The sequence below is a fragment of the Aulonocara sp. 'chitande type north' Nkhata Bay genome, linkage group LG13 (assembly GCF_057382095.1).
Source record: "Aulonocara sp. 'chitande type north' Nkhata Bay isolate Kocher_YH1m ecotype deep benthic linkage group LG13, A_spYH_male_GT1.1, whole genome shotgun sequence".
NCBI lineage: Eukaryota > Metazoa > Chordata > Actinopteri > Cichliformes > Cichlidae > Aulonocara > Aulonocara sp. 'chitande type north' Nkhata Bay.
In genome coordinates, this window is record NC_141356.1 from 30,485,870 (window position 1) to 30,513,139 (window position 27,270).

A 27,270-nucleotide genomic window follows, 5' to 3' on the forward strand; every position below is an offset into this window, starting at 1 on the left:
CAGAGCAGGGAGGAGGGGGCGGGGGGGTGCGTGCAGGATGAGGTCGGATGGGGGAATCAGCTTTGTGTTGCCATAAAGCTGTTTTTCCTCTCTCCTAGCAACGGGCTTCCATTTCCTTAGTTTTGGGCGGCGTGGTCCTGTTAGTTGGTGTGCACGGCCCCCTTGCTCACTCTCTCTCTCTGTCCTATTTATGGTAATGAGCCATCTGCCCTCTCTGTAACAGCCGCCCAAATAGATGGGAGGCTGGGGGGGAAAGGGAGGTGTGTGAGGGGTGGGTGGGTGGGGATCTCTGACAGACAGGAGTCTGAGACAAAGACGCTTATCCTGTTGTGTCTGCCTCTGCGCCTGCAGATGCCTTCAGACGTGGAGTGAGAATCAAGACAACATGTTCGGCGTGTTTTCAAGAGAGGCTGTGATGTGAAGAAGAGAGGTTATTTGAAACAAGGACTTAAACATAGACTAAGCAAGTGCACCTTATTGAGAAAATTACATAGTGAGACAGAGAGAGTGCTACCACCTGCAGGCTGGTTAAGTTGTTCAACAAAAAGAGCATTTGTAAAACCAGCACAGGGAGGACCTATATCTGATCACACATGCACACAATGTTGGCCCACGAGGTGAACATTGCACTAACCTACCTTCGCTGCAGGGCCCTATATGAATATGCCTCCACAACTTGGTGACACAGGAGAGTGGTGGGCACACCAGCTAATGTAGAGCTGCCCAGCATTCAATAGACCTCTGTTGCCACTGGATACTAGATTGGTTACCAAGCCAACACATGTGCCTCACTGTCCTATCTCCAGCAGATTAGTGTCAAAGAAGAACCAAAATCTTGACAGTTAGGCTATCCATGACTCCGGCTTAGGTGAAGTCATCTTTTTGTCTACATTTTCTTAAAGGACTGCTGATCCCGTATGAAAAATGGAAGTACAAAAATGCACTAAATGAAGATTATGTAAGACAGAGAGAAAAATGTTCCTTCTGGCCATAGCAACACAGAGTCCAAGCATTGTATCAACAGAAAACAACAGCAACTGCATAGTGAACACACAGGTAAGCAGTTTGTCCTTTCAGACAAACTAATCAACTTAACTAAGCCTTCAAGTTGCAGATAGCTGCAGATTTATCAATAAATTACACAATTATTTTTTTTTACCACAGTAAGAACTTTCAGTAAATGGCACAACAGTTCCAATGTTCAAAAAACAAGAATCTCAGAGAGACTCCGTTCATGCGGTCGATCACCAGTAAACTCATCAGACAGATGATAAACATGCAGAGAAGTCAGAGAGCACAGCAGCAAGCCTTCACAAGTGGTCCTGGTGCTAAGTCAACACGAAACCAGACAGATGCACAAACAAGAAATACAGATACTGTAAATGCAGGCATTCTGAGGATGCTGCCACCTCCAGTTGTAGGGCAGACCCAGTTTTGCAGCTCAGTGTGACTCATTTTCTGTAGGTAGTTGATTAATCAGTGGAGAGGTATTCATTTAGAACAGCAGAAAAAATATGCTAATTAGAATGTTGTCACCTCAGGCACATATTGACATCCTACAAGCAAATGTTTACATAATCAACCCATTGAGCAGTGTGAAAAGACTATCAGAGAACACAATTCTTCTATATGACACAAACAACACCGTAGGCATGGTAGTGCTCTGAGGTAAAGTGCCTGAAAAGTAAATATATATACACATTTTCACAAACACCTGGGAAGTTTGTGGAAAAAGAAGAAGAAAAAAAATGTTAACAAGCAAAGCAGTGACAAAAAATGGAGACAAAAAGTAAGCGGACCATGGAGGCTTCCTGTGAGGCTAAATAGTGAATTCTCAAAGGTAGAGAAAATGAGACATCTAGTGGACAATCGAGCTACTGTGCAAGTTCGTTCGCTACACTCACAACCAAGGTTATGATAGTTAACTAAAATCAAAATTTAAAAAACATTTTAGTTAACGTATAATATATAAACTTTTGGAAGAGAAAAAAAAAACAGAAAAACAAAACGAACCTATAAAATATTTTGTGAAAATAGAATTAAAATAGAAAATAAAAAGCCTCAGTTCTAGTATCTGTTAGTTTGGTAAAAATTGTATTACAGTCTGCCTGATGAGGCATTGATGAACGTGTTTATTTAGACTCCTGATGTCTACAACAGAAGGAGAGTCAACTGCTTTCAAAAATACATGTACTGATTTTTCTAAATATTAACTTTCTTAACTGATACTAAACTGAATTTAAAAAAAAAATCTATATGAAAAAACAACAGAAATTAAAAAGAGCAAACTCCACCTTCATTCACAGAATGCATTCTGTCATATCATAAGATTTCACATGTACAACCTATAACTCTGGATTTTAGACAGCTATCAGTAAATTAAGATTATTCTCCTCTATCCATAATCTTATACTACGCATTTGGGCAACCACACATGTCACCATCTCTCGTAAATGTTAGAACTATAGGATTCAGAGTTTAGCAATTCCATAATCCCTGATTCCTGTGTTTCAAGGCTTCTTGCTGGATTTTCCTGTGGGTATAGGATCATAATTCACTACATCTTTTTGGACAGATGGTCTCGCAATTCATGACTCACTGACCCTCAGGTAGCAAAGCGCAGCCACTCTATAGCTACTCTAGCCAACCATGGCTAAGCACCATGTGGACACCTGCATTTTGACAGCTTCATGTACAGCCTGGGGTTAATTTTTAGAGATCTTAAATGAATGTGCTAGATAAACACATGTATTGTTTTTGTGTCTTCAAACTGTCTGCCAAATTTACATTTCATTTTACATTTTAATTAGAGGCAGATTTTATGTCAACTAAAAGGTGAAAGATAAAAAGGGAGCAGAGTGCAAAATCCATTAATTGCAAATCTTACACTTTGATTTTTGAGCGATTTAAATGGAAAAAAACATTCAATCCATTGCTTTGTCAACTGTGTTATGTCTCCTCTGACAAATGTTGTGTCAGAGGAGACATTAATGAGATACTGCACATTTGAAAATAAAAAAGGTTCTTCAAAGGTTTTAGTTTATTCACCAAAAACATGACGTTTGAGCGTGATAGTGGATTTTCAGGCCAGGGAAGTCCAGTATTACAGTTCAACAAACATTTAAAAGGTCCACACGTAACACAGCTGAGAGGAGCTGCGCTAAGCTGCACAACTGACAGGCTCAATAACAGAGAAAAGGAAACCTTTATTTTGAATAAAAACATTTTATTTTCTCTCCGTATTGCTACAAATATGAAGCCCTTCTCTGGGGATCAGCATCAAACCAAGTCCTGTACTAGCAAACATAAAACACTCTTTAAGAATAGCATGTGAAAGACTGAATGACTTAAAGGAGCATGTTGCAGCCTTACTTGATATGAATCAAATTACACAAATCCCAGCAGAAACCCATATTTTAAAACCACTGAATCAAATCAAAAATGATCGTTGCTTTGTTAATATGACCGTTGGTGAGAAAATTGATGTTGAAAAATTATGGATTGCTCCTCTAATGAGCGCACATTAAAATATTTATTCACTATAATGTATACTGTACTTAGAAAATGTAATAGTGTTTAGATCAGTTACGTTAATCCCTTCTAAATCTGAATCCCATGCATTTATGTAATTGTGATGTAATTGCACTTTTTCATATTTCACTATGTAACTGCAGAACAATAATAACAATTTAATGATTATTGATAATAATTGTTTTGCCAGTGAGCTATGCATATGACAAAGATTTCTTGGACACACACACAAAATGAAAAATTTTCTGTATGTTAATGAGTCAATTTAGTTTATCTGAAGACAAAAACGTGATCTTTAGCAATTTGTACAGCACAAAAAAAGTGTAAATGTAAAATTAATCACTGACTGAACCTGTGAACATGCCCTTGACTGAAATCTGGAGATTCTTCTAAATACACCATAAGACTCAATCATTGAGAAAGTTGTTTTTTGACCTTGACAATATGAGATCAAACACTTCACAACGGAAAAGAATTAGGAGCCTAATCTGAAAAACTTTTACCTTTGTCATACAAGCGAATACAAGGTTGTATTTTGCATTGTTTATTTTATGTATACATTTATTAATAGGAAACGTTTGTGTTTTGTCGTCCAAATGTGTTGCAAACGTGACACATTTAAACACATATTTTTTAAACACAAGTCATAGCAGCCCTCTGGTATTGCTGAATAGCACCACCAACAGACAAATAGCCAGGTTTTAATTTGGCATGGTATGTCAGTTTATTTGTACCTGCAGTGGCAAAACATGCAAAACTTCAAATGTAGAAAAAAATGTCCATAGTTCTGATTCTGTATTACTATTATACAACATAGATTATGTTGCTGCTAAAGGCTACTATTGTCTTATTTAACCTAGTCTTTCCTCAGACCAATTATAAAGTGTAAGTCAAGCTTCCTGTTACAATAAAATAAAATATGGATTACACAAAGTGTGAAAGGTTTATCTGACAAGTGAGTAACTGACTTCTGAGGTAACAAGATTTATTAATCCTGGTAAACTCAACAAACACTCTGTAAAGGCTTCACTTTGTCCTCTCCTTTGTTTACAGAAGACCTCATTAGCAGAAGTCCAACTTTCATTATTTAGTTTACAAATAAAAATCAACAGATGTTGATAAGCTGAGGAACACTGGTTTCAGGACCGGTTCAAAAGATGTGGGCTACCGATGTTTACAATCTGAATCCCTGCAGGAGTTTGTGCTTTTAATGTTAAGCTCAGTTTATTCATGAGGTAAATAAATAATAATGATGAGAGGCTTTATTAATCCACGTGCAGAAATTATCTTCTTACTTGAGCAATTATATTCGTTGCCTTTTATGTAGTCTATGTCAGGTGGTCAACTCTATCATAATATAACCAGTGCTATGATCTGCCTTATTGGGTATTGTATATAGTATATTATTTTATTCTATTCTGTACAGCTGTGTACTGTATTTATTCTTATTGTATTCTAATTTTTGCGTCATAACTTTTGCACTGTCCACTTCCTGCTGTGACAAAACAAATTTCCCACGTGTGGGACTAATAAAGGTTATCTTATCTTATCTTATCTTATCTTATTTTGAGTAAATGATACTTGTAATTCAAATCAAATCAAAATCAAATCAAATCAATTTTATTGTCACATCACATGTGCAGGTACATTGGTACAGCACATGCGAGTGAAATTAATTATTGTATTTAGTACAATATGTCGCAAATGTAGACTTTAACTACACTACCCACATCAAGAGGTTGGCTGTTTCTCACAACAGACTCTCACATGATAGACGCTCCAAAGGCTGGGCTCTAAAGGGCTAAAGTAACACTGTTAAATAGACCGCCTTGAACGAGGAAGGCGACGTGATGGCGAGAGGTCCTCCCATGTGATGTGACTGAGGCCTGACGGACTGTACCCGTCTGTTATGGCTCCTCCTGCTACAGTAGAACGGGGCTAGACGTAATACCAGTGCGGGGAAACGGGAGTTAACACACCGCGATACGTTTCTCGGAAGCCTCGGCTAAAGATGGCAGATTGTGCAATGCTGACGAAAAAGACATAGACGGTGTCCTCGGCGTTGCCTCTTCTGCTGTGAAGGCTTCGATATTTCCTCAAGATTACCAACACCCCAAATGAACTCCGTCAGAGCAAGTAACGTTAGCAGAAGACCTAGGCGAGTATCGAGGCCGCGCCCGGTGCAGCCGGAGAGGAACCACCAGGAAAGAGGTAACGCTAGCTCAGCGAGTGTTAGCATTACTGGAGTGAATTATAGCAGGTTTTGAGGTTGAATTGCGTGTTTTGTTTTTTGGGCAGTTAGGCCTGTCGTTTGTTTGTTGTTTATATGCGCGCACATTAAGGTAAAGTTGGTTGCTGTGAATGTAAGAGCGATCACCAAGGGTCGCTATGCAGCCAGGAAACACCGATGCTTTTGTGTTAGTAGTTAGCATTCAGGCCGCGCTTTGTTTTGCTAGATTTTTTTTTCTCCGAGTCGGCCTTTCTTTTGCTTTTCTCACCTCGCGCTGGTGTTTAGCTGTGTTTTGTGTTATGTGAGATTCGATTAATATAGAAAATGACATGTGATAAACATCGGTTTGCTGGTTCTATGGGTAACAAACGCAGGGGAGGAGACATAAAGTGGTTTTGCCAGTTGTCGTAGCATGCTAATTTAACCTAGCCTGTGCTAGTTTAGCTGTTATTATTAGCCTGTTTGGCTAGCTGTCTGCGTCCTGTCGTTCTAAAAACTTCATGTCCATTATAACAGTAACATGGCATTGCGAGATAGGTTAGTAGTTAATACTATTTCGTTTATTTGGCCTAGTCACATTATGTTTTAGTTGTTACAGTAGCACTGTCTAACAGACGGTGTAACACCAGCGATTTTTTTTTTCCAAAATAAACATTTCCTTGCAAAGGATGCTATTTAATCACAATTGCTATGCCTGAAAGAGCTATAGTAAAGACCCGGTCGGTCTTGAGGGACACCAATAAGCCACATTAATGGTTTGTTTTTTAATCTGATTTACAGTTGGACTAATCTCATATTGTGATGTTTGAGCTCACAGCATCAATTGGCAGTTAACCTAAGATGTGCTGGATGTGTTAATGTTTACAAAATAGAGCATCATAAACTAAACCGTCATGTTCATCTTAATAAAAATAACTTATTAGATTACTTGACTTCATCTCTATTTCTCAGTTAATTTATTCATGGCCACAATTGCAGTGTAGCTCAGTTGTGATTTCATGGCAGTAGATGAATTGGGCAAGGCATAGTAGATAACAGATACCCAACAGCCGCTTTGCCTATTCCACATGATAGTGTCTGTTATGTTTTAATTAAACGAGTCAGCAGAACCTATGCTTTTTGTCAGTTTTGCAGCTTTATATGAGAGCATGCTTTTTCTGCTGCAGGGTCTAACAGACTGTTTGTAGTGGTTACAGGCCTAGTAGCCAGTGAGAGTTATCCTTGAAACCAGAGCAACAAGCAGTGATTTGGGGTAGCTATCAACTCATCATACCTTGGTGAATAGGCTTATAAACATACTGTGTGTCTCGTTTAGCTGAGGGTTCATATTCTGATTAGTTCAATTTTCCAATTATTTGAATCTCCTGTTGATAGGATTTGTAATCACCTTGTTCTTCACACACCAGGTAATAGTCAAACAACCTTTTTTACTGGCTTTTGTCCTGTGAGGTAAATGCTGTAAAGGAAGCTGAATCTGTGCTGTTGTTCTTTTTTAAACAATGAATTAAAGTTGTGAAGTCATGCCTGTTGTTCAACCAAATGTTCAACACATGCATGCAAATTAATGTCTGTATTTACAGATAAAGACACATGCTTCAGGGCTTTAAAGCAGAGAAAGCTACACCACATAGGTTAATTAAATGCATGCAGAGTGAAAAGGAAAAAGATTATGCTGTTCTTTGGTTTCTTTTGGTCTTTGGTTTCTTTTGGTCTTTGGTTTCTTTTGGTCTTTGGTTTCTTTGGACAGTCAGTTTTAAACTAGTTTTCCTAATGAGCATACTAAAATGTTACACCGAAAAATCTGTTGAAAACACATCAACACAGGTTTCTGTTGTATTGGTTTAATATGTTGAGCTGTAAATAATCATTGGTTTTATCTTCCACCTTTTCCAGATGAGGACGTTCCTGCAGATATGGTTGCAGAAGAATCCGGTCCTGGAGCCCAGAATAGTCCATACCAACTTAGAAGAAAGTCTCTACCCAAGAGAACAGTGTGTCCGACAAAGCCAAGCATGGAGGTACGTCTGTTAGGAATTTTGGAGATGGATAACTGCCTAAAGGATGTTAATTTAATTTTGAGGCACATAACATTTCTAAATATTTTCTACGACTTTTTAAATACAGGGTGCTTCCACTTCAACCACAGAAAACTTTGGACACCGACCTAAGCGTCCCAGAGTTTCTGGAAAGTGTCAAGATTTACCAGGTAAGTAAGAAGACATTTTTTGACTTGCATGTTCAAAATTTTGTTCCCTGCAGCTTGTGAGGGTTAATTGTGCAAGCAGTTGGAGATAGCAATGAGAAGAACAAGTTATAACTCATTTAGTCTGTTAGTCTGTCTTGTTGGGTAGTAGTGTGCAGTTGTATGTCATACAGAGTGTCATATTTCTTTTTACTAAATCTTTTATGTTATGATTATATCTTTTCTTGGGGGTTTGAAACGTTATGAGTACCAGAGGCCTATGTGGTACACAGACTTGTTATGGCATAGTTATATGGGTCTTATGTCATCTCTAGCTTAATTTAAAAATAATATATGACAAGAAACTATGGTATAAACTTTAGTGAACCGATGGCAGTTACTCATGTTTTGGTGGATTTAACATGACAGTTTTATTCTTCAGTCCATCCTAGCTATTCTTATGATTGGCAATTTTGGGGGAAATGACTGTGTTATAGTATAAAGATGTTTTAGAGTAATCTCTCTAAAAATGTCTTTGCTAAAATTGTGAAGTAACTCCATAAATTTGTCATTTGGAAAGTATAAAGTCTGTTATTTGTGGTGTATGGTGTCTTTTTTATATAATGTTGCTCCAGCCAAAGCATCCCAAATAAATGCTTGCCTTGTTAGATGGCATTTGGTTCTGCCTTTACAATTGTCAGAATGTCTTTATGTTGTGCATACTGTTGTTCTACATGATCTGTGTTTAAAACTAAACGTACTTCTAGGTCATCGACAGTCTCCGAACAACGGTGACTGCTACTGAGCAGATCATCTTAGAGGCTGAGCTGATACCTTTTTAAAAAATTGATTATTTATGTGTACAATTGACAGAGAAGTAAAATGACAAAAAGATCAAATTTCTAAGCTGGCAAAAAGCTCAACATTGTTTTTATTATGAGAAAGCCATGGCCCATTATCTTTTGTTTCATGAAAAAAAATATTGTTATGCAGATGAATATGCTGTGTCTGTATGAGTTAAACTATAGCCCAAAAACTGAGGATTGACTTTATGTGTGGAATTGGAAAATCATTACATGCATGTCTAATTCAGTGATCGTCTTTCTCCCAGCAGCTCCAGCAGAGCAATATTTGCAAGAGAAGCTTCCAGATGAGGTGGTGCTAAAGATCTTCTCATACCTGTTGGAGCAGGACCTGTGCCGTGCAGCATGTGTGTGCAAACGCTTCAGTGAGCTGGCCAATGACCCTATCCTCTGGTGAGACATGACAAAATGACAAAACATCCTATTGTGCCCCCCCCCTTTTTTTTTTTTTTTTTTTTTTTTTTACGGTTATTTTAATATGGTAAAATACCCTTTTTCTATAGCCATTAGCCTTTACTAACTTTAAATTAGAGTTTGTTAATGTGGTTAATCTAAATTTGAATTGTTGATTACATGTTAAGAATACAACAGAAACCAGATATTATTGTTGATTTAACAGCAACAGAAATCTCATTTTATGTTGTGAGCAAGCCATCTTTAATAATTAGATGTGTGGGTGTGTGTCACTGCTTTACTTTTCTTTAGAACAAATGTAATTCAGACTTAGTCGATTTGTTGTGGTACATACACTGTTGAGCTTGAAGTCATTGGGATGAGCACTTTAGCTTAATATTGTCCTCCCACGCGTCATTGGAACAATTTATTTTTTAATCGATACAGCGTCGTTTCATTTCATGATGCCACGTGAACCATTCACCTTTGAGTGGATGGATTCAGAAGTGTGGACACGATTTACCAAAAAATCTGGATTGCAGTTTGCGGCCTGTGTTGTTGAATCATTGCAGCTAAATGTTGGCAACCAGCACCAGCCATGTATTTTGCTGACACACTGTTCTCTTCTGCCACAAATGACTTCAATAACCCACTCATGCTGTAAGCTGCAGTCTATTCAGAACAAGCACTTTTTGAGCACCCACTGCATTAGTTTGTCTTCAATGCCTCAATAAAATATAAATGTATATATACACACACATGCATGCATACACTTTATAATTGTTTCTGTGGTTCTTCATTGAGTCTTGGGTGCTGGCTCATCATTACTAGTGTGCAGAAGGACAGTAGTCTGTATTAATACTACTAATAATAACAAATGAAATGGAGCCCAGCCACCATATAATGTTGCAGCCTTTTTGCTAGTGGGCCAGTGTGTCAACAATTATATTGTGGACGTGACTTTTTTTAAAACGTGTTCATCACATTTTTGCCAAACAATGACTTCTGTATTGTAAGGAATTCTGACAAATCGAAGGATGTAAACTCCTGGTATGCCTTCACATTTCAGGAAGAGGCTGTACATGGAGGTTTTTGAATACACGCGACCCATGATGCACCCCGAGGCAGGGAAATTCTACCAGATAAACCCAGAAGAATATGAGCAGCCAAACCCGTGGAAGGAAAGTTTTCAGCAGTTGGTATGGAAACTACTGACATACAATGTAGTAGCATTGGTTTCAGACTAAAGTGACCTAAATAATGTTTACAGAGCTTCAGTCCTAAATGAAGCAGGCCATGAAAAACACATTATCTAAAATGCTTTAAGAAATACTTTTACAATAAAACCTTTTTAATCATTGAAATATTAATCAGAAAATTGAAGGGAATCAGGTGGGGCCTTTTGGGTAGAACCTTCTTATACATGTAATCCAATTTTTATATAGTAGTGCATTATTGAGCAACTTTAAAGGCAGTGTTGAGACAGAAACTAGGTCATTGTTGAATCTTTGACTGATTCTTCTGTGACCTTTTTGCTAATGTAAATTCTACCAGTGTGGACATAGCTGAAGTCACAAAGTGACATTCAGTATTGAAATAAAAGCGTAGAAGAGGATGTTTTTTTTAAGATGGAAATAGTGTTTACAATTATTTTCTCTGTAATACACTGATCTTAAGTATTTTCTTTTCCCTTCAGCAAAATTGTCTCTTTTCCCTTTGTTCCTCCATATTTTTCATTACACAATCCTTTTGTAATTGTTCACTTCTTCCACATATGAATAATAGTAGTGTTTCTTCCCCTTTTTTCCCCCAGTATAAAGGCGCACATGTAAAACCAGGCTTTGCAGAACACTTTTACAGTAATCCTGCCAGATACAAAGGAAGAGATAACATGTTTGTAAGTGTAATTATTACATACTTTAAAAAAACAAACAAACAAATCTTCCACTTTAATGTTGCGGTCATTCATCTGACCTGTTCTCTTTTCTTACTTTTTTCTTTTCCCTTCCCCCAGTACTATGACACCATTGAAGATGCTCTTGGAGGGGGTCAGGAGCCTCACTTTGACGGCCTGATATTTGTCCACTCTGGTATTTACACAGACGAATGGATCTACATCGAGTCGCCTATCACAATGATCGGGGCTGGTAAGTGCGTTTGTAGTCATGGTTACGGTTTCAGTGCACCCTTGTTTAGTCTGGTCTCTAATTAAACCAGTCTGGCCTTTTTGCAGCTCCTGGAAAAGTAGCAGAGAAAGTTATCATTGAGAATACCAGAGATTCTACGTTTGTATTCATGGAAGGCTCAGAAGATGCTTATGTTGGATACATGACCATTAGGGTGAGATGACTCTGATATTTCTTTCCTCACATATACAGTAAATGTTTCCTTTTTCCCCATGTTGTATGCATGTTAGTCCTGTTTTAGCTACTGTTGTCAGTCACATTCAACATTAACAGTTCTCTCTCCTGCAGTTTAATCCTGATGATAAATCCGCCCAGCACCACAATGCACACCATTGCTTGGAGATTACAGTCAATTGCAGCCCCATCATTGACCACTGCATCATACGCAGCACGTGCACAGGTAATTTTGTTTAGATCTGACTTTTCGGGCCTTCAGAGGGGTCAGTGGGAGCATTTGACAGAAACTAAAGTTGTTTTTGGTTCCTCATAAGATAAAATGGCTGAGAATTACCGAGGTCTTGTGTTTATGTGTTTGTGATGAAGTGTTATTTTCTTTTTTTTTTCCATGATGGCGCACAGATTGTTTTCGTTGCTTGTTTTGACAGGTAGATTTGTGGACTAATATATCATTGTCGTGCTTGTTTCAGTGGGGTCAGCAGTGTGTGTCAGTGGTCAGGGTGCTTGTCCCACAATCAAGCACTGCAACATCAGTGACTGCGAAAATGTTGGTCTTTACATCACTGACCATGCACAGGTAATGCACACCTGTTTTTCATGTTATTTAAATATAGAACTCAAATGCATATGTCAGCTTCTGCTGAGCGTGTCCAGCAGTCTCACATCTTCTGAATACCATCACAAGTCTAAGTCCAGTCTACAGACATCAGTCTTTTATCTATAAGGTTAAGGAAAAATGGAAACTAATCAGCAGACTTACAGCTGACCTATTATTTTGTTTGTTGCTATTTTCTGTCATGTGAATAATGTTACAGTGCTAAAAGTTAGTATTAAACATGTCCAAATAATCATACATGTATTTGTGATGAGTGAGTCATTCAGCAAGGCGAGAGTTCAGGCCTTAGACCCAGTTTCTAGTGTTTGTTTGCTTGTTTTTCTGATTGTGTGGTTCTGGTCATCTGCAGGAGGCAAAGCACACCAATAGAATCAAATTAGTCTCCTTGGAGAATGAATGAACACATTCTTGCCAAACTGTCTCCTTGAGTAGCATTGAAAGCATATAATTGCATACAAATAACTGACAGGGCAGGGAGATTTATAGTTGTTTGGTTTATGCACAATAACACTTAACTTGCTACATTAACTTTGGTGTTTCCTACCAGCAAATGATTTACACGTACATCTGTTGACAGGAAAAAAACAAAAGAAAAATATTATACATCTTGTGAGTGAAAGAGTACATTCACCTTTATGTCACTTAGAAAGTAGGTAACTGGAATGACCAAAGAATTCTTGCTGTATTGCTGCAGATGTTTAGGTTGACAGGATTGGTTGGAAAAGCTGCTATTTTTAATCAAGAACTATAATTATGTTATTTAGATTTGCCATTTGTTTTCAGAGCCTTACACCAGTGCTCCTTTTATTCTGATCAATTTTGCCAAAGCTGTGTTTTCAAACCAGTGATGTAGCTTTTCAGGAAGAACTTCCCATTAGAAGAAGCTGGCCATTGATAAGACAAAGGCAAAAAAGGATAAACTGTGGTTTTATATAAAGCATCAGGCCCAGCTGGGGACGAGTAGGTTTATTTTAAATGCAGTTCTTCATGTCGTTCAGGGAATCTATGAAGACAACGAGATTTCAAACAACGCTCTGGCTGGGATCTGGGTGAAAAACCACGGCAACCCAATCATCAGACGGAATCACATCCACCACGGCAGAGACGTGGGAGTTTTTACATTTGACCACGGCATGGTGAGATCCACTTTACTGATGGTTTTATGTTGTGTATGTTTGTCAGCCACTAAATTGTATGAGACGAAATTCAAATGTACAATATGTAGTACCCAAATAACACTAATGCAGATAAACTAGGTGAAAAACATAAAACAACATGATGATGGTGCACTTATACATATAAGCTAAAAACCACTTTGATGGACTTATAATAGGTTTGTCATTCTCTGTTTCCAGGGTTACTTTGAGAGCTGTAACATCCATAGGAACCGTATAGCCGGCTTTGAGGTGAAGGCATACGCCAATCCGACAGTGGTTCGTTGTGAGATCCATCATGGTCAGACAGGAGGCATCTACGTGCATGAAAAGGGTCGCGGCCAGTTCATTGAAAACAAGATCTTTGCGAATAACTTTGCAGGCGTGTGGATCACTTCCAACAGTGACCCCACAATACGGTCAGTATGAACTGAAAGTCTTGAGCTCAAATCAGGTCAGCATTCAAATCTATCCAATTATTCAGGTTCTCAAATTTGTTCTGTCCAAAACAGGGGCAATGCCATTTTTAATGGTAACCAAGGTGGAGTTTATATTTTTGGTGATGGCCGAGGCCTCATTGAAGGAAACGACATCTATGGTAACGCCTTGGCAGGAATCCAGATCAGGACAAATAGCTGCCCTATTGTCAGGCACAACAAGATTCATGATGGCCAACATGGAGGAATATATGTGGTAAATATTTCTAAAAATATTGTTTTGCATATTTAAGGGTTTTTCATTCCAGGTTTCTTATTTTTATTATGAGGTGAAACCGTTTGTTTCTGTGCCATGCAGCATGAAAAAGGACAAGGAGTCATTGAGGAGAATGAGGTGTACAGCAACACACTGGCAGGAGTGTGGGTTACAACGGGCAGTACGCCAGTGCTGAGGAGGAACAGGATACACAGCGGGAAGCAGGTCAGATCACAGGCTAGTTAGTACACCTAGAGGGATGTATATTGTTCATCTGATCATAATGGTCATAATTCTGATGTCATGAGATCACAAAGTTCCATCTAAGACCAACTTGATATCCTGTGAATTAAAAGAAGATGGATAAAGGAATAAACCATATTTATGTACAAGCACATTATGAATCACTAAATTAAAGCCAATATATTTTCATTGCCATTTTAACAGGTTGGAGTTTACTTCTATGACAATGGCCACGGTGTGCTTGAAGACAATGATATCTACAATCACATGTACTCTGGAGTTCAAATAAGGTTTGTGTAACATGACAAATAATAACAAGTAACATAAGCAAGATTCACCTGAGCAATGTCCTGATGTTAGGGTGGTCTGGTAGAGTGGTATTGAAGCAGCTGCTCACTTTTCCATTGTGTCCTCCCTCCCCAGGACGGGCAGCAATCCTAAGATCAGACGGAACAAGATCTGGGGAGGCCAGAATGGCGGCATTTTGGTTTACAACTCAGGTGAGAAGAAGAGATTTTTCTGTCTTATTGTTCTCTTTATTGCCATAGTTAATATACTGTTTAAACAATATTGCCTCAATAACAAAACATCCATGTATATGTTCTCTAGGCTTAGGTTTCATCGAGGACAATGAGATCTTTGACAATGCAATGGCAGGTGTGTGGATAAAGACAGACAGCAACCCCACTCTGCGGAGGAATAAAATCCACGACGGTAGAGATGGCGGGATCTGTATATTCAACGGAGGAAGAGGTAACCGATTCATTACAGAAAGGAAGTGGAGTAAATATTCAAGTGGTTAAAAGTAGTGTAGATCTAATTTGGCTTTATAATATTAGGAAATTCAGACCTAAATTAATGTAATCCTATCTTTTGGTATGTTAGTGAATTGTCAGATTAAAAGTCCATTTTCTGTTATTAGGTTTACTAGAGGAGAATGACATTTTCAGAAATGCCCAAGCGGGGGTCCTCATTAGCACCAACAGTCACCCAGTACTGCGGAAAAACAGGATATTTGATGGCTTCGCTGCAGGTGGGTAATGCATGCACGCTAGCTTTAATAGCTCATGATGAGATGCTTGAATTTAATTATTGTGGACTTTCAACATCGCTGTGTCTTTGTAAATTGATTATTCTTATTTGTTTGTAAAACTAGGTATTGAAATCACCAACCATGCCACGGCGACTCTAGAGGGCAATCAGATCTTCAACAATCGTTTTGGGGGGTTGTTTCTTGCGTCTGGTGTCAATGTTACAATGAAAGGTACATTATTAGTGGCAAAGATTTTTAAATATTATTGAATAAAAATGCAGAAATCTCATACAAATTTCCGTTTCCTCCAGATAATAAAATATTGAACAATCAAGATGCCATTGAAAAAGCTGTGAGCAGAGGTCAGTGCCTGTACAAGATTTCAAGTTACACCAGCTACCCAATGCACGATTTTTACAGGTAAACTTTTTTTCACCTCTCGCACTCAAAAATAACCTCAGCTATTTTTGTTTGTGATTGTTAAAAAAAACACACCTTGGGTTTCCATAGGTGTCACACTTGTAACACAACAGACCGCAATGCCATTTGCGTGAATTGTATCAAGAAGTGTCACCAAGGACATGATGTAGAGTTCATCAGACACGATAGGTAAGTCTGACTGATGCATGCTAGTAAACAGAACAAACTAAATACACCCTGGATGTAAATGGATGACAGACTGGCTTGTTGGTGCCTTCCTTTGAGGCTCCCCACTTTAGACCAGAGTGAAAGTGCAGAAGCAGAACACAGCATTCACAAAACAAGGAATTAAGAATTGCTGCTCTTTCTTTCTCCCTGCATGGCGCACACACAGCAGTGTTTCTCATGATGGTGGATATCAATAAGCTGCAGCAGATCACTGCTGTTTCAGTGTATTTTATAATGCAAGCTTGGCTTAACCTGTCACATCTTTATTTGCTGATGTAGAGATACCATCTCCGAGACAAATAGCTTGCTGCTAAGTGCACTGATAATTAATTCAAATAAGCAAATTTTGGCTAAGATACAGACAGTGGTAGGAGGAATTGAATGAAGAGAAACAAAACTAGTCAGTCTGCCTGATGGTAAAGAGAATAATGTGCATGCTCGCTTATAAGAAGCTTGGGGTCTGATTACACTGTTTAATTTTTTACTAGTCACAGATGTATAAAGGCATATTAAATGCAATATAATGTACTCTCTTCTCTGTTTTCGGGGACCAAACATAATTAATTTTTCTCCTCCGTCTCTGCCTACAGATTCTTCTGTGACTGTGGTGCTGGGACGCTGTCAAATCCTTGCACGTTAGCAGGAGAGCCGACACATGACACAGACACTCTGTATGACTCAGCTCCCCCTATAGAGTCCAATACACTGCAGCACAACTGAGCTCAAGTTCCGAGGTTCTGCGCTTCAGCAGTAATGGACGTATAAGACACTTTAAGTTGTGCCGTGGAAGAGCAATTCCAAACTAAAACACAGATTCACTTTGGCAAAAATATACAGTGACTTTAAAAAGTAAAACAAAAAAAGACTTGCGACTCGGATATTCTAAAAGGAGACATTTAGAAAAAGGTGATTATGGATGCCTCACATTTTCTTTTCCTTACATTTTTTTTTAACAAAAGATGACATCAGTGGGACAGAGCAGAAGAGCAACTGATTCGGGATTTGTAGGTCTGTTGATTTGGTCAAGTAAATGATGCCGGTGAGAGTTGGACAAAATCCACCGAGGCTTATCTGCTTTTGGGAAGCGGATGAATGAGATACTGCAGTGTACAGATCCAACATGGAGAGTCAGTCAGAAGAGGCTACAGCTCGTCTCATGAAAAGGCAAAAGCCCCCAAATACAACAATGCTTCCATCACTGGGCAACCGACGTGCTCGTATGATATGTACGGGAAAAACGACCTAGCACTTCAGCATTTTTTTTTCTTCTTCAAGACAACTGTTGAGATTTGATTTTAATGCTTTTTTTTGTGTAGTTTTGTATTTTCATGCAAAAATCTTACTGTACTTGAATGTCTTTATTTTATTAAATGTGTTTTAATTTTTTTTTTTTTTTGTTATTATACCCTAGGATTGCTGTAATTATACTCATGTCGCAGTATCTAACTTCTTTCTGTGAAAGAGATCAGAGACAAGAGAGGAAAACACTAAACACTTTCTCCAGCAATGTTGACTCCTTTACACTTGCAATACAGAAAAATTAGATGTGTAATTGTGCTTTCACAAGACTTGTATATCTTCTTGTGTTTGTTGATGATATTCCAGTCTGCTTTACATGATCTATGCATATTTTTTGGTTTAGTATCTGTTGGCCTGTCACAATTACTTAAAGACCAGGCAGTACAGATTTACATGCAACTGCATCTTGATTGGAAATTAACCCATGATAAGCTAATTAATACAGGTTTCTTTTTAATAATCTCCGGCCCTGGTCAGAATTTGACAATAAATGACCTGATGCCATTTAGTCTGTTACTTTGTGAATCGATCTCAGTTCAGTAGGTAATCCTGACACAGGTGTCATTTTCGCTACCATCGCAGGCACGGATGCTGTTTAACAGCCCATTAGGATACAAATTCTGGCTTCCTTTGTCCTCCAAATGAAAGAGCACTCTTATGAAAGCATAAGTTTTGATGTGTTTTTCCATTGCCAATGTTGCTGGAGAATTTAAAGAGGCTTTTACTCTACTGAAGCTGAGACAAGTATCTATATACAGCGCTTTATTGGTTTTATTGCCCCCTTCCCCCAATTCATGTGTACTGGTGATTGTGGGTTCTCATACAGACTGAAATGTATGCATGTATCATAACATCTAGACTTAATATATTGTGAAGTATTCAATAACCGTTATGTAGGCGCTAGCGTGAATTAAAAGGGTTTAATTTCCTAGATGAAACATTGTCATTTTTTAAAAATAAACTTTATTAGATCAATTCAGTAGTGTTTTTTTTTTAATGACAAGAAAACAAAACAAAAAATGCATTGAACTTTTAACATTTTACAGAGTACTGAGCAGTTGAATGAGGGAAGTGAAACGGGTGCTGTCCAGTGTAGCATCCTCAGCAAACTGGCACAGCTTCCTACATGAGGGGACAGGAGGGAACATAAGTAACCATGCTCTGACTTTAACAGATCAGCATTGTGTGTCACTGTAGTATCTGCAGAATAACTGATGCGAAACAATAATACGTACTTGAAAAGTCTGAGATTGACGGTGCTTGTCTCAAACTCTCTGGCCTTCCTGTGTCCTGACTGGATAACTTCCTCTGGTAGGTTGGCGAGTCGAGCAGCATTGAATCCATAACTCTTAGGACACGCACCCGTTATGAACTTGTAGAGGAAAGTGATGGTCTCTTGACTTTGATCCTCACACTCATTCTCCACCATGCACGCCTGAAGGAGGGGGCGAAAGGGAAACATGATACTTAAAACCCACAAACCAACTGCATTAAAGGAAAAAAAAAAAAACCCTAGTAAATCCTCCAGGTTTGAAAAAAAAATCATTGCCTCCTGCTGTTCCCCCTAATGAACAGCAGGAGGCAATTTTGGTGGTAAAAAGTCCGAAATGAGCTGCCATCCTCCTTTATGACCCGACTAAACACTTTTGCTAATGAGTTGTAAGAACTAAATGAGACCTTCATCCAATTTATGACTTCATTTTCTAGGTCCTATCCCTCCCTCAGTTGTCATGCCTTGACAACTAAAAGGCTCAACCTGATGTTTCATAACAAATTCGCATACCAAAGCTGTTTACAGTAATGCCACCATAGTGCACATTATATACAATACACTAAAGTAACACAGACTAACAAACCGTAAATATCGGTGTCTGAGCAATTGTGTGAAACTTGCCGTGCACAATTTGAAATGATCAAATTCTGGTGAGTTCAAAATTTCTTTATTTCTTCAGTTTATTTATACAGTGACGAATCACAACAGCAGTTGCCTCAAGGGGCTTTATATTGTAAGGTAGACCCTACAATAAACCTTACAATTTTTTGCACCATGTTACTAAAACAGCAAAATGTTAAGGGCAGGAAGCTGCCAGTTGCGGCTAGGGCTCCAGGCATGCAGCTGTGCTCGAAGAGCAGATGTAGCCACAAACTGCTCAATTCATTGTCTCGCACTAAAAGTTTTTGCTTTCATTTGTCTTGTACATGTGTGAACTGTGAAGAATTTAAATTAAAAACAGAATGCAATAATTTGCTTATCATTTAAGCGTTGTATTTGACATTAATGTATAAAAATATAGCCTCATTTATTTATTTCAGGATTCATTTCCTTGCAAAATGTACTATTTAATTGGTATATAAATTTGTCTTTTTATTACAGTCCTAAATGACCTTGCATTGTCGAGTATCAAGTGTGATTAGCATTGCTGTACTCACCATGTGGCCCAAACGCACGGCAGGGTTGTTGGCATAGTCCTCCACCAGGGAGTGGTAATGTGTAGAGAAGAGAGTGCGACAGCAGATCTTCTCAGCAAGCTCCTTTACAACAGCACTGGCGATTGCTGTGCCATCATATGTGGCTGTGCCCCTTCCTGCAAGCAGTTCACAGCTCAGTGATTACACCACAACAATATTGTGCTGAGAATACAGTCTATGCTATCCACCAATCATGTGAATAAGCTTTAATAAGCAAACTAAATAAATGCTTACCCAATTCATCCAGAAGCACAAGTGAGTGTTTAGTGGCATGGCGCAGGATGCTGGCAGTCTCACTCAGCTCCACAAAGAAGGTGCTTTCTCCTGTAGAGCACAGAGTTGAAAATACACGCTCAGCTCATGAAGCACAAGCTCAGATCATTATTCCTAATATGTTAAGAGTCTCTGATGTTACCAGCCATGATACGATCTGAGGCGCCCAGCCGAGTGAAGACCCTGTCAACTGGTGTGAAGCGGAGGCTCTCAGCTGGAATGTAGCAACCCAGCTGGGCAAGAATGATCACGAGTCCACACTGTACAACAGGAGCAGCACGATATCTTAATATGGACCAACTGAGACTGCAAATACACCGTCTATGTAGACTGTGGAAAAAAAACGTATGAAATTGTATGTATACATTTATACATATAGTCAAAAATACCCACTTGTCTCATTAGAGTAGACTTTCCACCCATGTTTGGCCCTGTGACGAGGATGCAAGAGGCCAGACTGTCATCTTCACTATTTTCACCGGTGCCAGGGCAGCCAATGAAGATGTCATTAGGAATGAAGTCGTCGCCAAAAAAGGTCTTGGTGACACAGGGATGACGGGATCCCTTGAGGTCGATGAAGGCTGCAACCTGGGCATCATCCTCGGGAAGCACGACCTCTGGCCTGGCCATAGGCCCGTCGCCGCCCTGGCTGTAGCGAGAAAAGGCCAGCAGCACATCTGGGGACAAAAAAAAAAGGACATAAATAAAAAAGAAGTACTGAACATTTAATTATTTACATTTAAGAACTAAAAAAAAAAAGCGCATATTAAATGCACGTCTTATAGGTCTGCTTTGCTACAATAAAACCAAATCTGTGGCTGGACGTGTCCCAGTGGTACAAACACTTTCAGAAATCAAAAACTATGCAATAATCTAAATAACTGCAAACATCAACACAGAATTTCCCTGAAACAGAGACTTAGCCAAGCTGTGAAATAAATGAACTTACTTCTAACAAGCCCTCAGACTGGTGCAACATCATTATTTAAAAAACACAGTATGACAGTTTCTCTGTAACATCTGCAGGAAATGTACTGAGAACAGACCGGTGTAGTGAAAACAACACAAATTACATATCGAGAAGATGAAAAAAAAAAGAAGCTTTTTAATTAAAAAAATAAAATAAAACAAAAGGATTGTTACCAAGCACTGCCATGCACTCCACAGCAGTCTTCCAGTCACTGTAGTTCTTGTCAAAGTTATAGAAGAGCATCCTCATGCAGTCTTTGAGTGCAGCATCTCTCTTCTCCTCAAATCCTTGCAGCTCTGAGAACATCCGTTCAGTCTTCTTTGTCACATAACGCTTCCAGCCTTTCTTTGTAGACTTTAACTCATACTCGTCGGGGATATTCCTCTCCAAGACGCTGTCAGGAACCTCCATCTGATAGCGATTTTTCCCAGTTCCCCAGAAGCACATGCTTTTACAGCCAAGTCTCTTCTTCTGTTTGTCCAGGTAATCCTGCAGCTCTCGTTCACAGTTCTTGATTCCAGTCAGAGCCTGGTCGTACTCCGGGTCAAAGCCAGCTTTGGGGGTTATTACTCCAGTAGTGCGGGCTTTCTGGTGGTCAAAGGCAGTGTCCCAGCGTTTGAGTTCACCAGAGAGGTCGGGAAAGAGGCCGTTCTTTTCGCTATTCAGGCTGATAACTCGACAAAGCAACGTGGAACGAAACTCGCCTGAAACTGGAGCAAAGAGAGAAACAATGTCCTGCATCGTTTTGAAACCTTCCAGTGCTGAGAGGAAGACTGCTATCTTGCGCTTGCTGTAGGTCACATCCTCATAGAGAACTGCTCTGCTGTCAGGGTGGTCCTGGCTCTTCAGAGGTGTCCCGATACTGTGGATTTTGCTCAGCAGGCGCTCTAAATCTGGAAGTTTTTTTAGAAGGTCTGAAACCTCAGTAGCCTGGGCTTGAACTCCCATCAGGTCCTCCACTGCATCCAGTCTGTCCCTGATAGATGTGGGGTTACACAGAGGAGCGCAGAGCCACTGCTTCAAAAGCCTCTTTCCAAACGGAGTAGAGCAGGTGTCCAAACGCTCCAGCAGTGTCCCTTCTGTTCCTCCTGATCCATTCTGAAAGATTTCCAAGTTTGCCAGAGTCACTCCATCAAGCACCATACGCTGACGAGTCTTGGCAAAGAAACTGGCGGGTCCTGCAGCTTTCTCCACCTCAACATCAACTGGGACATATTCTTCAAAGTTAGCCATGGAGAGCAGCTCTTGGTCCACCAAGCATTTCTTCAGGTAGAAAATGCATCCACCCAAAGCGGACAGTGCTAGTTCATAGCCCTCCTTAGGAGTAAGGCACAGTGAATCACTCTCAGATGTCATCTCTTTTAGAAGAGCGGGGAGAAAGCTGCTCCCAGTCCCTTCCTCCTTGCCAGTTGCCTCTTTAAAATAATCTTCTTCTGAGAGGGTTTTCAGAGTCTTCTGAGCATCCCAGAACTGTGTTCCTGCGTTAAGTCCTTCCTGCAGAGCAGAGGACAGAGAGGCTTTGAGTATTTTGCGAGTTTCAACAGATGGGTTTCCTTTCTCAAAGAGCACCTCAGCGGGAGCATAGTGTGCTATGAGCGTACGCAGGCGTGAGCAGTGACGATCGTCTGAGAACTGACCGACATGAAAACAACCGACTGATGTATCAATAAAACAGACTCCATATGTGCGGCAGCGGCCGGAGCTTTCTTCTTCAGCCTTTTCTTTCAAACTCAGAAGGAACTTGCTCTGGCTTTCTGAAGGAGCACCATCCAACACACTGTAGGTTTGGGTACCACGTGTGATAATCCTGCACACTTCTCTTTTCACTACACGGTCTAATTTAGTGGGCTTGAGCATTGTCTTACAGCGCGCTTCCATCATCTCTGGGGTCTCTGTCTGCTCAACACGAGCCACTTTGTAGCCTTTCTGCACCAGTACATCTGAGAAACGTCCAAAGCCAATCTCTGGAAAACCAGAGTGCGCCCAAGTCCCCTTCATGAATGTCAGTCCCAGCTCGTTGACTCCAATCACAGCATCCATGTGGTAGAGCTCATAAAACTTTCCCACCTTGTAGAAAATCACTGTATCAAACATCTCAGATTTGAGCTGCCACCACCGACGTATACCAGGAGTGATTTGATTCATAAAGTCATTTGGCACATACAAGGTGCTAGGATCATAGTCATCATCTGTCTGTCGCCGCCGTTTGCCGTCTTTTCTCTTGCCATCCTGCAACCACTCCAGTTTCTCATGATCCCAAACTGCCCCTGCAGTGGAGCCTGATCCAGTCGCCTGGCTCTCAAAGCTCTCGGGAGCAGAGAAGGCTGACAAACGAGATTTTGTGTCAGTTGCAACTGCTGCTGGAGCTCTTTTAGGTGCAACAGATGGAGCAGTAGGTGTCTTTGCTTTTGTTTTAGCCGACTTTTCTGCAGGACGTTTGCGCTTGGCAGGCTTGATGGGGCTTTCCACATCTGACTTTTCGGTGCTCTCTTCTTTCTCTCCACAGCTTTCCTTCCGTCGGTCCTCTTCATCCTCACTGCTTGACGCAGCGTCTTCTGGTTTGAACTCCTCATCGGATCCGTCACTATCTGAGGCCGCAATAATGCGACGGCGCTTGGCCTTGCTTCCTTTTTCCATTAACGCACAGAATAAACGTGTACTGACTTTGGATGGCTTCAGGGCTTCGCTTTTGTTTTCATACTCATCACTGCCCTCTTCATCAGTCACTACTAAGCTATCAAGCTGGAAAAAAAGAATAAAATACAAATTTTAAAAAAAACTTGCATTACTGACCAGTAATGATAAGCTGATAATTACACCATGCGACTAAGGCTGCTGCCCTGGGAATAACATTACTTTTAATATTACAGGAGAATTTAGACTTCATGACCACACTGGTGAAATATTATATTCAGAAATTATCAGGTAACCTCCATTTCTTCATCATCATCCTCTTCTGCATCAGATGGGTCCGTGCAGAGAGGTATCTTTAATCTTTTTTCTGGGCTGTCAAACATAACTCCATCAGCCAGCTCCATTGCACGACGGATTACAGGTTTGCCACAGAAGTAGACTCCTCCAGGTTTAGCATCACTGCTGTCAGAGCCTGTGCAAATCATACAAAGAAATTCCAGCTTACTCTGAGCAGACAGCAAACAATGGCCCCAAAATGGATGCAAGCCACTGATGCACTTCCAACTAGGAACAACCAACCTTGGTACTCTCTGACTCTATTAGAGCTGACCCATCCTCTTGTTGGAGGTTCATCAAAGAAATGAACGTGTATGCGCTGGTCACGACCATGGCCCCTCATCTCCTGCCCAGTCAGAGGCTGGGGTACCACCATACACGGCCACCAGGGGTACCCTTCCATTTTTGCCCACACAAGGGCACCAGCACTGAATAAGCATGGAGGGCTGCTGAGGATAAGAAGAGCAAAGACACTTTCACACATCTTTCAATGCTGTAAAATTAACTTTAAACGTGACTCATTGTGTGTTACAGTCGATCTCTTGAATGGAGTGGAAAAGCAACACCACAACACCAGCTTGGACCTTTATTAGTCCAACAAGCCCCTCTTAAATATAATAATCAGTTTAAAATAGTAAAACAGAGGTGCAGGAAAGACAAAAGCAGTTGCAATTCACTTGTGATAAGTCGGTTTTGCAAATCCTTTTATCTTAAAAGCACACACGGCCACATGTCAAAAATCATCTCCCCCTATCGTGGGTAGGGGTGTGGTGCCCACTTGAGATGGCCCAAACAGTCTAAACTATGGCAGAAGATAGTGATAAGTCCACACACCCTCCACTTTGACAAATACAGGCATTAGCATTGATTTGACCCAACAGCCAGCATTGTTCTGCTCGAGTCACCCCCAATTTCACGTGTCCGTAGCACAAAGGAAAGGTCACGCTACATTTTCTTTATTTATTTTCTGTCAGCTCTCATTTTAAGCGGTCTTAATACGTTAATTTAAAAAGAGAACTTACGCTGGTGTTTCTGGGGGCCTGCAAACAATTTTAGCAGAGGGAAGGAAAACTGTACGAAACCCGACTCCAGCAACTACACGGCTCCCAAACTCACTCACCTTTCTTTGGTTGTTTGGGCCTTGTCGCCAAAGAGTTTCTTGAATCCTCCGCTCGCTGGCTTGGACTTACTTTCCTTCTTAGCTTTGTTGGTGTCTTTTGTCTGCTGCGGAGTCTGTTGTGCTTGCTCTTTCGGAGAGGAGTTGGACTTCTCTATAGAGGAAGGCAGGTCTGCTTCCTCCGGGGAGGGACTCGGCTTCGGTTTTGCGACTAGCGGCGGAGACTTGGTGAAGAAATTAAAGAGCGAGCTTTGCTTCGCCATGTGTGCGAGTTGAAAGTCTGTTTCCCTGTGTTTGTATTTTAAATAACTCCAACGACAACCACCCCCAACCTTTCTACTCCAGCTACCGTATAGCTAGCTTCACGGCGCAAACGCAAGTCGTTCGCGGGAAACACGCACGGGGTGTTGTGGGCGTGGACAAGAGCCTCGTCCAATGATGAGTTAGCATACTATAATGTGGGAATCACGTGACCCAAACACGACTTTTGTTGTTGGCCATGCTGTTGGCGCCCAGAGGTCTTTTTCTTTTTTCTCTTTAAACTTTATTTCCAGGCGGATAAGTACAAATTACACTGTTTGTCATGTAGACACTCGGCACTGTCATTTATTGGAACAAACCACTGTCTTTGTTGTGTTTATAAAATGTTGAGGTAAAGAAACAGTAAATGATATGAGAATTACATTTCTTATTTGTCACATGAAGTAGTTCTGCAAGGGTTACTGAATCCAAGAGCTCCAGATATTCCTTTGCTATCAGAGAGTAATCAGAATGGGATGTAAAATTAGTGCAAAGAAAACAACTACATCTGCACATGTACAACATGCATACACAGTTTGAAACACAATGTTTAGATATACTTAGGCTTATGCTTGTTCATGTGTGGGGATCTAGCTGCTCTTTGGGAGGTGTACTCCAGCAAACATAACCTTTTGGGCAGTAGACATAGGTGTGGTCCCAGAGGAGCAGCCCAATAAGTGGGCTTCCCAGAGCATGCTCACAGTCATGATGTTGGCTGAAAACCCATAAAGGGGACCCAAATGGCAAAAGTGTTGTGTGCCTTGCATGGACTAACCCACATTAGGACCACCCAGTCAGCCCACTATAGCCATGCTCATACTTGAAGGTAGTGAACAACTTGTCTGCTGAGATTTTCTCTTTTTCATGACTGTTGCAGCACTCTTACATATTTGCTTCCATAGATGCGCTATATGAGAAAAGTATGGTATGAAGACACAAGTAAATACATGTTTTTTTTTCACTCTGAATATTTAAAAATAACTCTTGAGTTTGAATAAGCATTATGGGCTCTCACAAAAGGACTTTGAGCTAGCCTGTTGCTCTTAATGTACCCTTGCCTACTTACTTATGTAGTGCTAAAGAATTTTTTTTAAATATACCCATTAAATAGAAAATAGACCTATAAAAATGTATTAGATAGGTCTGGCTTTAATATATTTAGGCCAAATGTAAATGCCAAAATGTTTGAATGAGACCAAAGTGATAATGGATGAGAAAATGGATCTGTATCTAAATTAAAATAGAAAAGCAATTCCCTTTGTTCCCGGTCATGAACTTTGAGAGCACTTGTTATGGTTATGTGACCCATAAAAGATAGAATAAGCATTAAGCAGAAAGCAATAAGCATCTCCCTAAGGATATAAAATAAAGATAAAACAGGACCTTGCTATTATTTATGGCATGGGTTATATGTGGGCAGAAGTAGCCTAAAGATTAAGGCATTCCTATTGAGAGTAGGTTTCTTTAGGGCCTCATTAAATCATTCTTTTAGTCAGCAGTCAAAAATGCCTGACGATGCAGGAAATTAGGCTTTCTGCATGAGTGCAGATTAGTATTGTAGTTTTGTTTATCTGTTATCTCTAACCTGCACTAGTCATTTACCACCAGCAGAGAGCAGCATAATACTGAAAGCCTCATAATAGCTTCTATATACGATTCTTACAATGTAACTCTAATATGGCATTAAATATATTCAGGATTCATAAACTATATTTCCTAACATCTTGTTTGACACATTTTGATTGATGGTTTTAGGTTGCTCTCTAAATTTTACACACTTTGATCAATATAAAAGCAAGGTCTGTACTCTTAAAGCAGATGAGGAATGAGCACAGTCACGAGTCTTGTTTCAGCAGAATGATTCAGATGAAATATTACCATCTACGTGGCCATATTGTTCCAGATTATGATGATGTATTAAAA

At 39.9% G+C, this 27,270-nt stretch overlaps 2 protein-coding genes across 5 annotated transcripts; one reads left to right on the forward strand and one right to left on the reverse strand.

Annotated features, from left to right (window-relative positions):
• Positions 1 to 873: 873 nt before the first annotated feature.
• On the forward strand, positions 874 to 17,334 carry fbxo11a (F-box protein 11a). Of its 3 annotated transcripts, none has more exons than XM_086259827.1 (22): positions 874 to 1,056; positions 7,655 to 7,779; positions 7,886 to 7,967; positions 9,055 to 9,199; positions 10,269 to 10,398; positions 11,013 to 11,096; positions 11,214 to 11,346; positions 11,433 to 11,539; positions 11,674 to 11,785; positions 12,033 to 12,139; positions 13,177 to 13,314; positions 13,534 to 13,751; positions 13,845 to 14,025; positions 14,128 to 14,250; positions 14,473 to 14,558; positions 14,692 to 14,768; positions 14,878 to 15,021; positions 15,191 to 15,301; positions 15,425 to 15,532; positions 15,613 to 15,721; positions 15,812 to 15,910; positions 16,540 to 17,334. In XM_086259827.1, exons 2-22 carry the CDS (start codon positions 7,675 to 7,677, stop codon positions 16,667 to 16,669), a joined length of 2,529 nt encoding a protein of 842 aa, XP_086115953.1. In that variant the 5' UTR covers positions 874 to 1,056; positions 7,655 to 7,674; the 3' UTR covers positions 16,670 to 17,334. The 3 variants fall into 3 exon arrangements, with proteins under 3 accessions (XP_086115953.1, XP_086115951.1, XP_086115952.1); XM_086259825.1 differs by lacking the exon at positions 874 to 1,056 and adding an exon at positions 5,355 to 5,742; XM_086259826.1 differs by lacking the exon at positions 874 to 1,056 and adding an exon at positions 5,355 to 5,742 and having other exon boundaries at positions 9,058 to 9,199.
• msh6 (mutS homolog 6 (E. coli)) lies at positions 17,325 to 25,443 on the reverse strand. Of its 2 annotated transcripts, none has more exons than XM_086259824.1 (10): positions 25,051 to 25,443; positions 24,174 to 24,376; positions 23,891 to 24,066; positions 21,134 to 23,702; positions 20,384 to 20,667; positions 20,133 to 20,250; positions 19,952 to 20,041; positions 19,679 to 19,833; positions 18,484 to 18,683; positions 17,325 to 18,370 (listed from the first exon to the last, which is right to left on the reverse strand). In XM_086259824.1, exons 1-10 carry the CDS (start codon positions 25,308 to 25,310, stop codon positions 18,289 to 18,291), a joined length of 4,137 nt encoding a protein of 1,378 aa, XP_086115950.1. In that variant the 5' UTR covers positions 25,311 to 25,443; the 3' UTR covers positions 17,325 to 18,288. The 2 variants fall into 2 exon arrangements, with proteins under 2 accessions (XP_086115950.1, XP_086115949.1); XM_086259823.1 differs by having other exon boundaries at positions 24,174 to 24,379.
• Between the last annotated feature and the right edge of the window lie 1,827 nt (positions 25,444 to 27,270).